This window comes from Myzus persicae, unplaced genomic scaffold, assembly GCF_001856785.1.
Source record: "Myzus persicae strain clone G006 unplaced genomic scaffold, MPER_G0061.0, whole genome shotgun sequence".
Lineage (NCBI taxonomy): Eukaryota > Metazoa > Arthropoda > Insecta > Hemiptera > Aphididae > Myzus > Myzus persicae.
Genome location: NW_019103850.1, coordinates 132,400 through 147,190, shown reverse-complemented (window position 1 = coordinate 147,190; position 14,791 = coordinate 132,400). Strand labels below are relative to the sequence as shown.

General features: G+C 27.7%; 1 protein-coding gene across 8 annotated transcripts; it reads left to right on the top strand.

Moving 5' to 3' along the window:
• Positions 1-1,844: 1,844 nt before the first annotated feature.
• On the top strand, positions 1,845-13,839 carry LOC111035446 (EF-hand calcium-binding domain-containing protein 1). 8 transcript variants are annotated; one of them, XM_022317068.1, is made up of 6 exons: positions 1,845-1,948; positions 4,954-5,126; positions 12,378-12,557; positions 12,805-12,922; positions 12,985-13,238; positions 13,426-13,839. In XM_022317068.1, the coding sequence occupies exons 3-6, from the start codon at positions 12,487-12,489 to the stop codon at positions 13,652-13,654; spliced, it is 672 nt and encodes a 223-aa protein (XP_022172760.1). In that variant the 5' UTR covers positions 1,845-1,948; positions 4,954-5,126; positions 12,378-12,486; the 3' UTR covers positions 13,655-13,839. The 8 variants fall into 8 exon arrangements, with proteins under 8 accessions (XP_022172760.1, XP_022172759.1, XP_022172763.1 ...); XM_022317067.1 differs by lacking the exon at positions 1,845-1,948 and adding an exon at positions 3,004-3,235; XM_022317071.1 differs by lacking the exons at positions 1,845-1,948; positions 4,954-5,126 and adding an exon at positions 5,209-5,318.
• Positions 13,840-14,791: the final 952 nt, after the last annotated feature.

The window sequence follows — 14,791 nt, the reverse complement described above, 5'->3', positions numbered from 1 at the left end:
TATAATAAAAAAAAAATGTCTACAGCTGTCGTCATTGTCATTAGGTAATTATACCTACTTGTCCTACTTTTATAGTTTATATCTATTTTGAGCTTATGCAGCCATACAGGCCCTGCGTGGTCTAATGATTGGAAAATCTCAAGCAAAACTGTTCGATCTGCCAGGAAAATGCTATTCACAATATTTTGAAACTCCAGTAATGCCGTTTCTTTATTTTGTTGGAATGGGTAAACATTTTTTGAATTTATAATGAATCTTAATTGTTTTATTTAAGGATGAAATAGCGATACTTTAGTAATAAGAAAATAGAAATGATATACCTAGGAAACGCTTGTGAAAATTATCGAAATTCGTGGCATTTGCATACTGCAATAGTGCAATATAAAACTGTGTCGGTCCTGTGTGGACCTATTGGAAAACATGTTTACTAGTGAGCTTTAATTGTGTATTTGCATCACTTCAGAAAACGGTGTAAGATTATGATTTTAATTTAATTTTGCATATTTCAAGATGTATAAATATACCTAAATATTTATTTTTAACATATTTTAGAGTCATTTTTACATAATATAGTTTTATCTTGAATAGCTATAGGTAGGTACTGTTAAAATAAAGTATTAAGATAAAAATTTACTGAAAAATCGTCGAAAACCACGATGCAATGTAATTATAGCCAACTATATTTCTACATGCATCAAATAATGTCCACATTGTTTGATACACTTACCTATTTTATAAAGTACACAGGGTGTATCTTATGTCGTTACACGAGTGGTTTTTTTTAATGATTATGGGACTCGATATTCAATAATATGGAAAAACTAAAAAATGATTTTTCTTTATTTTTAACTGGCAATTCGTTTATTACAATATTTCAAAACTTTTAAGCACGCAGTTATACCAATAGCGAAATTAAATTTGTTTTTTTTAATGCTAACAACTATATTTTCAATATATTCTCGTAAAACTTTTTTTCCAGAATAATATGATAGTTAAATTCACAATATTGGTTCGATTTGTACAAAAAAAACAGTACACTTTTAGAAAAATGTACATTTATGTAAAATGTGCATCCGGGGAATGGGCTACTTCTTAATAATTTTTTATAACGATGCACTCTGCACACGGCACACATAAAATATAGGCTTTAATATAATATAATAATAATAATAATAATATAGGCTTGAATGCTTTTTAGTCTGAAATTATAACATTAACAACAAATTAATTTCATTCACATTTCAAAAATAACTTCTGTCACATTCAAATATTCATAGTTTTTAAATGTTTTATCGCAAGTATAAAAAAGGTATGTACAATAAAATATTTACATTCAAATTAGAAGCATATAGGTACTTATACAGAATGCCAGGAAACAGACTTTACTCAGACAGAATTATGTTCTAAATGAAATCAAGAAAAATGACGACGTTTGATTTTGTACAATCTGTATTTCTTTATTAAAAAAAAAGTTGTTTTGGCAATAGTATATTGATTTAATTATTAATTATTAAATATAATTGAATTTATAATTGCATGACTTTGTATAATTGTATATATATTATTTTATTTTGTAATTTTGTGATTTTATTGGAACTCAATGAATACCTAATGAAAAATGAATAATATGATTAATATTAAATTGAATTTGTTTTATTGATGTTAAGCAACTTCGAACTTAGGTGGTCGTAAATAAACGTATGAATTTCCATTTACAATTACAATTTTGCTATAAGTAAATACAATTTACTTTTCGTTAGGTTTTACAGATTTTGAAAATTAGTTTGGCGGCACTGTGGCAGTGATGGAATTCATGATGTTAGAGGTTTACTGACGTTAATTATTGTGTACCTATGTCCTATAGTATTTCGATTTTCGGCTATTGATTGGGAAATTTGAAGCACGTTCTGGTGTGGATATATTATGTTTGGTATTCGGTAACTGGTAGGTAAGTATGTATTTGAAGTTGACTTAGATGACTCAGATTGTTGGATAGTCTCCTGTGATTCATCTACTGATGGAAGCAATATTTGGATTATTTGGAATAAGAAGTTCGCTAGTCTGATCAAGGCCGTAACTGGACAAAAATTTCGGGGGGGGATCTAACATTTTTTCTAGGTATAGTTTTAGTATAGTTAAACAATATTCCTTTAACCTAACCTAAAATGTTTCTACTTTTAAAAATTTCGGGAGGGGTCCGGACCCCTGGACCCCCCACCAGTTACGGCCTTGAGTCTGATAACTGAGAACTCTAGTCTCTAGCTTATATATATTGAATTAATTTAAGTTATAAAGTTATAAATACATATTTTATATTTGTATGGCTCAAATGCCGTTGTACCCTTTAAACACACATTTTAGTTGCGAGCCACGGCCATACACAGATGATAAAATATAAAAAATATTTTGTATATGAAACAGGTAGTTAAAATGGGACTCAATTGCTGATCACCCAATTCTATATCACTTTTTATACGTTGTTGAACCTTGAGGTGCTAAGCCTCCCACGCCACCAATATCCCTCTTAAGTCTTTTTATTACATAACATGCTATATGTTTAATGCATTCCACTTAAAAGTAGTAAGGGTATCTGCGTTAATATTTCTAAAAAAAATAGTTTCCTCTCCCTCATGTCAAGCATTGCCTGTATAACTGATAAGTAGGGTTAAGATTTATATTCATTGGTATGTTTTTTTTGCAATTTCTGATTACATATTTTGTTAGTAATGTCCACGAATTAGCTCTTGCCGAGGTAAATGGTGGTATTTATATTTGTCACATTTTTGCATATTTTGAACGAAATGAATATTTTTATACATTTCCACTACAACAACAGAACAAGTGCATGCTTTATAGTATATTTCATTACAATTCATTTCATCGCAGTACAAAAATACCCAAGTGTAATTTTATCTTATCTTGCTGTCACATACTCATACGCTTACTGGATAAAAGCATACAGCTAAAAGTTAGTTTGTATTTTGACAGTCATCGTCGAATATCGTGTGTAATGATACCACAAATTATATTAAACTTAAAATAAAAAAATTAAATTAAAAATTAATTTAAACTATTAAATTGTATTATTTTATTATATTATATTAATATAATTAATATAATCTGTGGTGATACGTTGCCGTGTTGTTTGCGAATTGTATTGGTTTCGTTACGTACTTACCTATACATTCAATTATAAAATGCCGAAAATATAAAGTACCAGTGCAAAACTTCAACAGTATGTCAAAGAGTTTTCTAGTACAGTTTTTAAAACCTATGATAAAACACTATTTTGTAATATTTGTGACCAGGTAGTATCATCAAATAAGCGCTTTCGAGTTACTGAGCATTTAAGTACAGCAAAATACCTCAGTAATTCAACATGAAAGGAAAAAATGAAACAAATATTTATTAAAGACTCATTTGAAGATCAGAACTCAGAATTTTCGCTCGATTTATGTCGTGCATTTTTAACTTATCCATTTATGGAAATTGCATAATACAATTTTTTATCATTTTTTAGCAATTTTATATCAATTAATATTTTAGAATTTTTTGTTTTTATATTTTAAGTGTTAAACATATTTATTTTTATTAATTGGTATTTAAAAAAATTTATAGAAAATGTGTTTTTTAAATAATATATATTTGGTTTATTTAAGCATATTTTTGCATATTTTTAATAAACCAAATGCATATTTAATCATTTTATATTGCATATAAATCTTAGCCCTGCTGATAAGAGTACAAGACATAATGAAGACCTCAGTTTTCCTCTTCTAAACATTTATAATATTATATTATTTTTTTATAGATCTTGAAATGACAAATGTCTGCTTTGACAACTAAGGCAATTATAGCATTTCATCTGCACGTACATTTACATTTTAATAATAACTTATTTAATTAAAAATTGAAATAAGAATAGGTGCAAACTCTAAATAGAAGACTAAAATAAAATAAATTTAGATTTATAGTATTTATATTTTCGTATTTTACACATCAGTCATTACCTATACTTGGCTATTGCTTTAAAATAAATAATAATACACATCCGAAAAAATGTGTATATAATAGTTTTTTTTAATATTATTTATATGAAAATATGAAATTAATATGACTTCCAACTGTCTGAAGTCCAAACTATAAATGTAGGTGTATTCGCGTTTTATATACAAAATAAAGTATTTTAAACACATCTCTCTATATAAATATTAATTCTCTATAGTATATTTTATTAAAAAATATACGATAATTCATATGGAAGACCGGGGCAAGTTGGCATGCTGACATCAAATAATTCACAACACCAGCCATAATACCTATTTGCACAGCATATAAATTATATAATTGATATTCCATTACTTCTTTTTTTTCATTTTTTTTTTTTTTTGCACTAAATTCAGTTAGTCATTAAATCATTTATTTAGAAGATAATAATTTAGCACTATTTAATAGCTTACATAGTTAAAGAAAGAAATAAGTACATTGTTCAATATTTACAAATAATAGAATTATGAGCTTAAAAAAATTCATGATAAGTGGTACTGTTGCCTCGGTCTCCCCTATATAAGCCCTCGCATTTGGCTACTGCCAGCAATATTTTGGTAAGATCCTCGTAGTCCGTTGTCCTAACTTCCAAGCAGTGGCGGCACGACTCAAGACTTTTCGGGATAAATATTCCAGACAACAAAATTGGTTGGTGTATGGGTACTACTGCTTTACTTGGCAGTGGGTAATATTGTCAGTTGTCACTGAATGACTTTTGGGTGGAACTATACAGAATATTTAAGGGGTAGGGTCGTAGGGAGATTGAAAGATGTCGTCTGTCCCATGAATATAAATTGTTCGCGCCGCCACTTATAGGAGTCATATCGATATCATTATAAACACTGTTTAAAAATATCATTTGAGTATTTGACTACATTGAATACGTCTACTTTACAATTTTTTCAGACTACGAGTAATCGGAAATGGGTTTTTGACGATTGATTGTCACGACGATGACAGACTACGAATTACGATTTACTTTGTAACAAATCACCAAACTCATTTACTCATGTGATTCACGACTGCAGATCTAACGTTTTAGTTTGTGTCATCGTTACTCGTATAATGATTTAATATAGGTAATATTATAATAATTAATAATCATAAGTTATGTATTTATATTTTAAAAGCGTTTTCCATTATTAGTACCTACATTTAATAATTAATATAATATAGTTATCGTATAATATGGCGGCCGCACGCTATAAATTTGTTTTTATTGTTTACTGTTTACTCATCCTGCGTCGACTGATAAACATTTTTCGATGACTGTAAGTTTTTTTTTTATTATTATTTTATTATGTATAGGCTGTTGTGGATAATAATAATAAGTAGTTGCTACAACATAGATAGTAGGTAGGTATAAGTTTATTCTGCTTTGTGTGGGGCCTGCGACTCACATAATGTTGGCCGAACGAAACACAATTCACAACGATTGTCGTCTGTGTTAATGTTTATGCGTTATTGCCAAGTATTCATAAATAATACATTGCGTTCAATTTATTTAAAAACAAATGAACCATTCGTGTCAAAAAAGAAACATTTCTTTTATACGACTATTATTGTCTATTGACTACTGAGACCGTCAAACCAACGAACCGTTTTAATGTATAGATAAAATGCGTTTTATTATTATTATCTATTTGTGTATATCTATAAACTAGTGTAACATAAAGACTTGACAAATGAAATAACTTTTGTTTTAATCAATATTTTTTATTTATTTTTAAATATATAACTAGCTGATCCTGTTCATTTCGTCACCCTTTCAAAATATCAACTCTATACATGAAAATCGCTTGTGATCATGCGAGCATTGCAAGCAGTATATTAATGTGTAGAACCCCACTAGGTGCTTACTCTATCTGCTCGATTAATATTTAAATAGGTACTAGTTAAAACATAAATATAATTTTGATATTTTAAAAATTCATAAAAAATTAACCATTTGATTTAGATAAATATTTTTACAGCCAACAATTTCTAAAAACCAGATTTACAAATTGGTTTTTTTGAATTTTTAAAAAAGAATGTTAATTATATCTTAATCTTTTTTAATATTAAAAAATAATATGTTATATGTGTAGCTCAACTGCTCAAGAGTCAATAAGTTTTATATACGTTACGGTAAATTACCAAAAATTCAAATTCAATTTTTTTTTTGTTTTCATAAACATGTGACTGATTTTTTCGTTCGTTCATTATTTTGTTTTGAAGCTTGTTAACTAAAACATTTTAAATGTTTTAATTTTATTTATTGATAACAATTATACAAAAAGTTAGAAAGTTTTTTATCTATAGTATCATTTTCACTGTATCCATCAATTAGACTTGAAATATTTTCCACATACCCATGTCATCACGTTTTTGTATAATTCTAGAAGATATATCATATTATAATACCTATTATCAGATTTTTTCTTCATACCATTTTCATTCATATTTAAATAATGACATAAATATTAAATATTCGATTTTAACTGTTTTTTTAAATAAAACACAAGCATGTGTTGTCACTGTCTTACAAACGCGTACAACATGGCAAGACTGTTTTGCGCGAAATAGAACCACTCAACCTGTAGTCCAACCTAAGCAACCAAATTGTCATACTATTAAGAGGAGAAAATTTACTGTGCAACATCGTTTTTATTTTTTCTATATCACAATTACAAAAAAAGTTTTTCAAGTTTGAAATAATGAATTTTTAACAATAAGAAATTTTCTTGTATTTGTGATATCGATATTTCACAGCAAATGTTCTCTTGTTTATAGTGTGCAAATTTGGTTACTTGGCTTGAACTAAACAGCTTGAGTGGTTCTATTTCGCTCATAACAGTTTTTGCCATGTTGCACGTTTATAAGACGGAGACAACACATGCGGGTAGGCGTCTTCTTAATAAATAATAGGAAAAATACAACACGCTTGCAACACACGAGCTCCAAATGACAACAATATTGTCTACTACACAGACTTGTACAATTCTTATATTTCATTTATACAATTAATCATTTAAATTTTTCTGATGATAAGATAAAACTTACAACCGGGACTTGATTGTACCTTTACTCTTGAGGTAATGGATGTCTTACGTGAAAACATATTTTTAGTTATTTAAAACCTATACCTATAAGGTAAAAATGTGCCTCGGGAAAACGTAGATAATAGTCGAATATCAGTATTATACACAACATTTACCAATTTGTTTGCACACCGCAATTAACCGGTAAATATCAGAAATCTCCATTTTTTATGTATGTTTACGACAATCGCCGGCTAAATACTTAATTTTCTTGTTATAAGTCATTTACCATAACATATTATATGTTATAAAAAAAAATGTTATTTAGAATAAAAATTATTTCATTTGTCAGGTCTTTCTATTACACTGTATAATAAGTAATGGCAAAAAAGTGACATCACTGATATCTATAATTTTATAATTTATATACAAATAGCAATAAAAGCAATAATGTATAGATTTAAAATATATTATATGGTTGTTTCTCTAAGCCTCTTCCGACCTTTACTGAGAAGGACGCTATTGTGATGTAAATATAAATAATAAAATGCAATTTGATAGATATAAAAAATAAATTTAAAAAATTAAAATAGATAAAAAAATAATGAAAAATAATAATTTATAACACACATCACACAGATGCCAAGAGCTAAATGCTTTGGTCTTGTGAGTTGTATATTATACGTCTTATAAAAAAGGCGTGTACTTATGTATTTTTCGATTCGATGAATTCCCGGAATGTTGATCTTGTAAAAAACGAAAACGTTCCCTGAAAGATAATCCCAAAACAGTCCATTCACGAGATTTTTTTAAGGATGCATTATCAAGTACCTACCCATAGTTTCTTTTCTTTTCTGTAACCATTATTATTATATGTATAAGGGTATTGATCCTTATTACACTTTTTTAAGTTATAGCATTGTGTATATTATATTGTATATCTGTCAAGTTGTTTAACATCTGACACTGATTTTTAGATTTCAAGTATTCAATTTATTTGAAAGGAATTTCGTTTAGTAAAATAATATATTTTTTATAAAATATAAGAATAGAAAAAACCATTGCTGCTCTTTCAGATATAATAATAATACAGAGATCGGGGTATATTTAGTATATAACACCCTAATTATATACTGTAACTAGGCAAGTCCTAAATATTGTATTACATCACCCATTTTTAAAATTATGATTTTTGACCAATCATTTGACTCTCATAGTATACTTTTATGAGTTTATAACTAGTCAGTTTATTAATATAATAAAGAAATTAAATTAACCGAAATACAATTTCAAAACCTAGATTATTTGTATACATAACACATGAGAGGGTCTAAATTGATTTATCTTAACAAATAAACCCCTATAACATAAGCTATACGATTCATTAAGTTTCATTAATAAATGCTGGTAGGGCAGCAGGCACGTATTATATTTATATATTAAGTAAACACCGGGGTAAACACTAAACCACAGAATTGATGAAATTTCTTCTATTCTGTATAACTAAACCGTGTAGGCAGACCCTCATCGCACATATTACGCAGTTCTATATTCAATATAGTTTTTTTTTTTTTTAATGTGATCGAAAGACATAACTACACACATTATTATTGAAAATAACATTATCGATTATCTATCTTCTTATCATTATAAATATCATATTATAAACTAACACAGCTTCTGCAATAAAATTATTGATTTGTTTTTGTTTCATATTATAATATTGAAATATTTGAAAACAAAATACATAGGAACATATTTTGTCAATATTTTATTTATTTTAACCACAAAAACTTTAAATAATATTATTTATTATTTACAACTATCCAAAACAAAAAGGATTCTATAAGAATATGATAGCAATAATAAATAATCATTTTATTTGATAACAGAACTTATAGTATACCTGAGTACCAGCCAATACAACTTTAATATATTTAGTTAGTCTTATTTTAGTTGAATATATTCAACTTGTAGTATAACGTGTTTTTGTGTACCTATATTTATTGTTATTTGTTAGATTTATCATATATTATAGGAACACGATACAGTTTTTATGAAATAAAACTATTTTGTAGACTAGTGGCGTATCTACTGTTTTTTAAGGGGAATATCACAAAAAATATAATATATCATATTAGGCACTATACATAAATTAAAATATAGGTGTGAGGTGTCTAGGTTATACAAATAACTATCCAATATAAACAAATAGGCTATCAAGACATATACATATGTATTATACTAGGAAATAGGTAATGCAGTTTACCTAATTAATAATTGTTACAATAATCTAGCAATGATAATATTGAAATTTAATGTAAAATAACATATTATTACAGCTTATATTTGATAGTTGGGTATTACATTATAATTCTGAACTCAGGTGGCAAAAATAACATTAACGATATTAATATTTTTAATAAATACAGTAATCTATTTAATAATAAATATACATGAATAATTTGTAATATGTATATGTAGTATTTAATGTGTGTGTGATAGTGTGAACAAAGAATGTTTGATCAATAATGTGTTCGTAATAATATTATAGTACCTCCTTACATAATATAATACCTATGTGGTTTACTGGTTTGCTTACGCGTACTGAAAATGGACGTAGTAACTCAAAAGGCAATGACAAAAAAGTCAAACTTGTAAGTATTACGTGTAGTTGTATATATTATTATACCCATATACGTGTATAGAAGGCATAGAAAAAAAAATATATTTAGTAAACGAAAGTTGACTTTTTTATATTGCGTGATGTGTAATTTATACATATATTTTTACAATATTTACGGCATAGATGCCAAAAATAGCGTGTTTTTAGTAAATAACAAAAATGAATTGAATAATGTTGGTGACAGTTTTTTTGATGTACTAAATCGTAAGTGCAATATTAAAGTATATTATTGGTGTAATGGTGTTCAGTCTCATGTGTTGTATTGTAGTGCAATTCGTTTCAAAAATAATTCGTATTGTCACTATACAGTAGGTAATAGGTATATTATACACATACAGCTAGTGAATAGTAAGTCGTCCGCCGTATCAGATTATCAGGTAAGTTTGTGGAAGATGTTTAAATAATAACAATAGCTAATACAATTTTATGCATTAATTAGGTAATATTTTACCTAATATTACGTCAACATAAACTTTACAGTTTACAGTACACTATGATAATATATAATAATTAATAATAGTACTATTATAGTATAATAGTTTAATAGTATCTATTGTAGATTTGTAGCATATTATACTTACCTAGATCACTACAGTATCCTATATTTTCTATGATTGTAAAATTATTTCCTGTTTACTCAATGAAAGTAAAAGTGATTTAACACCATTTATTGATTATTATAGTCTATACTCTATAGAATCAAAATACCTAAGGATGATTTAATTTTTAATTAAAAGCTATTAATAAAATATAGGGAGTTTATAGTTCATTTCATCATTCAGTGGTCAGTGGCACATTTAAATGATTATCTGCACAAAGTAAATACTCAATAGCTATTTTTCCAATGACACATTTAAATTTTAAAAATTTTATCTTATTGTCTTATAACCTATGAAGTCTAAAAGGCAGAAAAGCTATAGTGATACTTCTAGTATCAGTGCTTATAAGTTATGGCAATCTAAAAAGCAAAAAAAATATAGAAGGAATTAATATTTTTAGTAATAATAGGTAGGTATATAGTAGTTACTACCTATGGCTATAGATATTTTTTTTCAACGTTGCAAACGGATCTATGATTGCTTGGACTTCAGCTACAATATCTCTACGTTTATCATCTACCTATTATGGTCTATGGTAATGTGGTTATATTATATATTTAATATTTTAACATAGCCAAACTAGTTAGTTTCAAATAGTATGAAATATTAGTACACAAATGGCTTGATTTCCTTTTCAGTTGACAGCTATTAGTTTATTACTATTCACTACTACTTGGGAAAGCTTAGATTATTAATATACCACATAATAAAATATTCATGAAAATACAACACTTAAAAATTCCAATGTTGGTGCCTGGTGTTGAAATGACCGATGGATAGAAGGCTAGGTATCCATTACCACAAGCGATATTCTACCAAATAATCCAACGGAACAAAGTTCAGTAAAAAAATCAAATATTTTAGTCTTAAAACGGTGTATAAAAAATAACATAAAACCCTGGACGGTCACTGATAGCGGTCAGATAACCACAAGTACCAAAAAATGAACAATTTATTGCAGCGTAGCAATTATGTAGGTATTTTATACATATACACTATACATATTATGCAGAATATTCTATTTCACTTAACATTAGAGTATATTGACTCAAAATTATAAATTTATTCCAGGAAGAGAGGATATTTTATCTGGAGGACGTCCGACGTCCCTCAGTAACTCGAAAATTTATGGTTGGGGACTGCGAACTAAGTCCCAACAAAACCTTTTGGGACGAATTGAGTCGCTTGAAATTTTAGGTATAATACTAATTGAGTCCATGTTTTAATATACTAACAGAGTGTCTAAGTCCCGTAGTCAAACTTTTCAAAAAAAAACTAGTAAAACAAATATTGCCATATGTACAAGTGTATTTGTAAATGGGTGTACCTTTCATATTAATTGATTTTCTACTCGCCTATTATTGATAAAAACATAATTGTCAAATGCTGATAATGTAAGATTTTTCACCCATCGGTTATAGACATTATAGTATATACTATATAATACATTAGAAAACAATTGTCACAATAATGCTTAGATTATAACACATGGTACATGTGTTCTTTTTAGTTTTTTTTTTGAATAGGTAGGTACTCCCAGTATATACAGATAAGTGTATATTTTAAATTTTAATGATTAGGTTGATTGTGTTAATATAATACCCAATAGGTGAGTCATAAGATGTGTAATATATATTGTTTAAAAAAAGACCACACTAGGTATAATACTATAATGCGAATGATTCAACAAGTCTCGAGTATGTCAAAGATAAAAATGACCTCATATCTATATTTTTTACCCAAGAAGAAGAAAATACGTTAAAGGCAGTGCTATCTAGCGGCTTAGTCAACAACATGCATGGTGCGTTCTTCGTGGATGCGTTGTCCTATGCTTAAATATTTAAAATACTAATTATGAACTGTTAAATATAATTTTTCCCAATTTATGGATAATCATAATGATTGATTGAATAACACAAATATATCTTTTAAAAATTATGATTTAATTTGCTGGATATAAATTATTTTTTCATTTTTATGTAAAATAGAATACCACCTAACTAATAATTAAAACTTTAACTGTAGGAAATCTGCAGGGACTAAAGTTCCGAGAGGGTCTAAACAATGGCCACCAGCAAAAACGGTAACTTCAAAACGCAAACAATCATCTGAGCAACTTCGTTCAACCAAGTTAATGTCAAAAGTAAAACCCATCATTCCTCCAAACTTTGTGGAAAATTTATTCAAGCAGACAAGATTTACGAAGTGAGTACATTACTGAAATTCGTAAAGTACAATATTAGGTATACGGCCCTATAGCCATGTTTAAACATAGGTATAAATAATTACCAGTTTACTTATTGTCTAAATTAAATAAACTAATCCTTACACTCACTTACATTGAAAATTTTTTTTTACCTACTTCAAGACTGTAAAATATAATAGTAGGTACCTACCTACACTAGTACACTGAGACGTTTTAATTTTTGTACGATTATCTATAATATTTCAGGAAAGAAATCGTTGGATTATGCAAACTATTTAAAAAACTAGTCGCCATTTATGGTGCCGAATCAACGTCTTCGGTAGCGGCAATGAGCTCGGTTGTTTTAATAACGATTCCTACGCAGGTTATTTGTCACGCGAAATATTTTTAAATATTTAAAATTTTTTTTGCTTTTTGTTTTCATAGGGTTTTGACCGGTTAATGTTCAGAGAATTCCTGCAAAACGAATTCGGAATCACAACCGAGGAGATTTTGACGGATCGTATATTTTGTTTTTTCGATCAACGAAATGACGGCGTCATACACGAAGACGAATGGATAACTGGGTTGTCGGTGTTGCTAAAAGGCACTCAGGATGAAAAGATCAAATACACGTTCACCATATACGACCTAAACAACGATGGATTCATAACGAAAGAAGAGATTTTCAGTCTGCTAAGGTTTAATAGAACTGCTGCATATTATAGTTATAGTTATATAACTATAATATATATTAAATTATAGTTTTAATACGTTACCTAACTTACCTATACTTACTTACCTTTACATTCAACATTGATGAAATAATGTTAGACAAGTGTACTAAGTCAAGTAGTTAATATAGGTATACGGGATTTCACGTTTCAGGAACTGTTTGGTCAAACATCCCCAGGACGAGGATCCAGACGAAGGAGTACGAGAACTCGTCGACATCGTATTGCGTAAAATGGATTGTGACAACGATACAAAACTTTCTTTTGAAGATTTTTCTACGTCTGTCAACAAACAATCGTTATTGCTTGAAGCTTTTGGACAGTGTTTACCATCTAGAGAATTTGCCGAGAGCTTTGTAAACTCTATTAGCAGTGTGCAGTAAATATTTAATATTGTTTCAACAGCTAACTATCAAGAATAATGTAATTATTTAAAAATTTCGTTTCGCTACATTACATTAATATCAGACATTTTTTTAGATTTAAGATTAAAACAATCTTAAAACTTAAAAGCTAATGAGTTATTATTAACACACACTATGATACATACAATTATGAAAAATAAATGACAAGCAGACAATTAAAATGATTCAAAAAAGTGTGCCTACCTAATAAACAGTTTTTTTTTACTAGTGAATGAACACGTTTTGTACATTTTTAGTGTACGGTTCTAAGGAAATGAAATACATTTTCCTAGTAAAAATATCATATTCCTATTAAATTATCTCTAAACATACAATGTATTTATTTCATTTAAAGATATACTCATTTTAAATGTATTTTAAGTCTTTCTGTACCTACAGTTTACACATGCATAACAAAAAAATATATGGATACACATAAAATATAAAACAAACTAACTTTAATAAAATGTGTTATTATTAAATAATGTATATACCTATGTTAAACAAATCTAGAGAAGTTAAAAAAAATATTTTTTCTATTTTTAAAATCATTATCTTTTTTTATTGCATGATGTAAAATTGATTTTCATTACTACTACTAATGAACACTATAAGCTAATAAATTATAATGATTCAACTTAGATCAATAGTGTATAAATTATATTATTTACTATTATTGTTAATTTTAGTAATCTTGACAGATTTGTCTTACAATTTTACATAATTATGAAGCGGTACAATAATGAAAACTACTTTCTTTGATTTATTAAAGATAACTTTCTTTAATCTACAATATGAATACATTATTACATACAATAGTTGGGTATTGTTGGTTAGGAAAATATATGCGGCCACTGAAATGTCTAATGTCTTAGTGCAATAAAATGTACATTACTATTAAAATGTTGTATTTATAATTTATACATTTAAATATGAAACAAATTGCCTACTACAAGGAATTTTTAAATTAAAGTATTGGAATTTGTTACTGTTTTTAGTTTTGACCAATAAAATATTAATTTATTCTATAGGCAGTAGCGCAACTAGGGCAAAAATGTTGGTCGTGGTATGTTGCCCCCTTTGATATTACATAAAATGTAACAAATGGAGCAATGC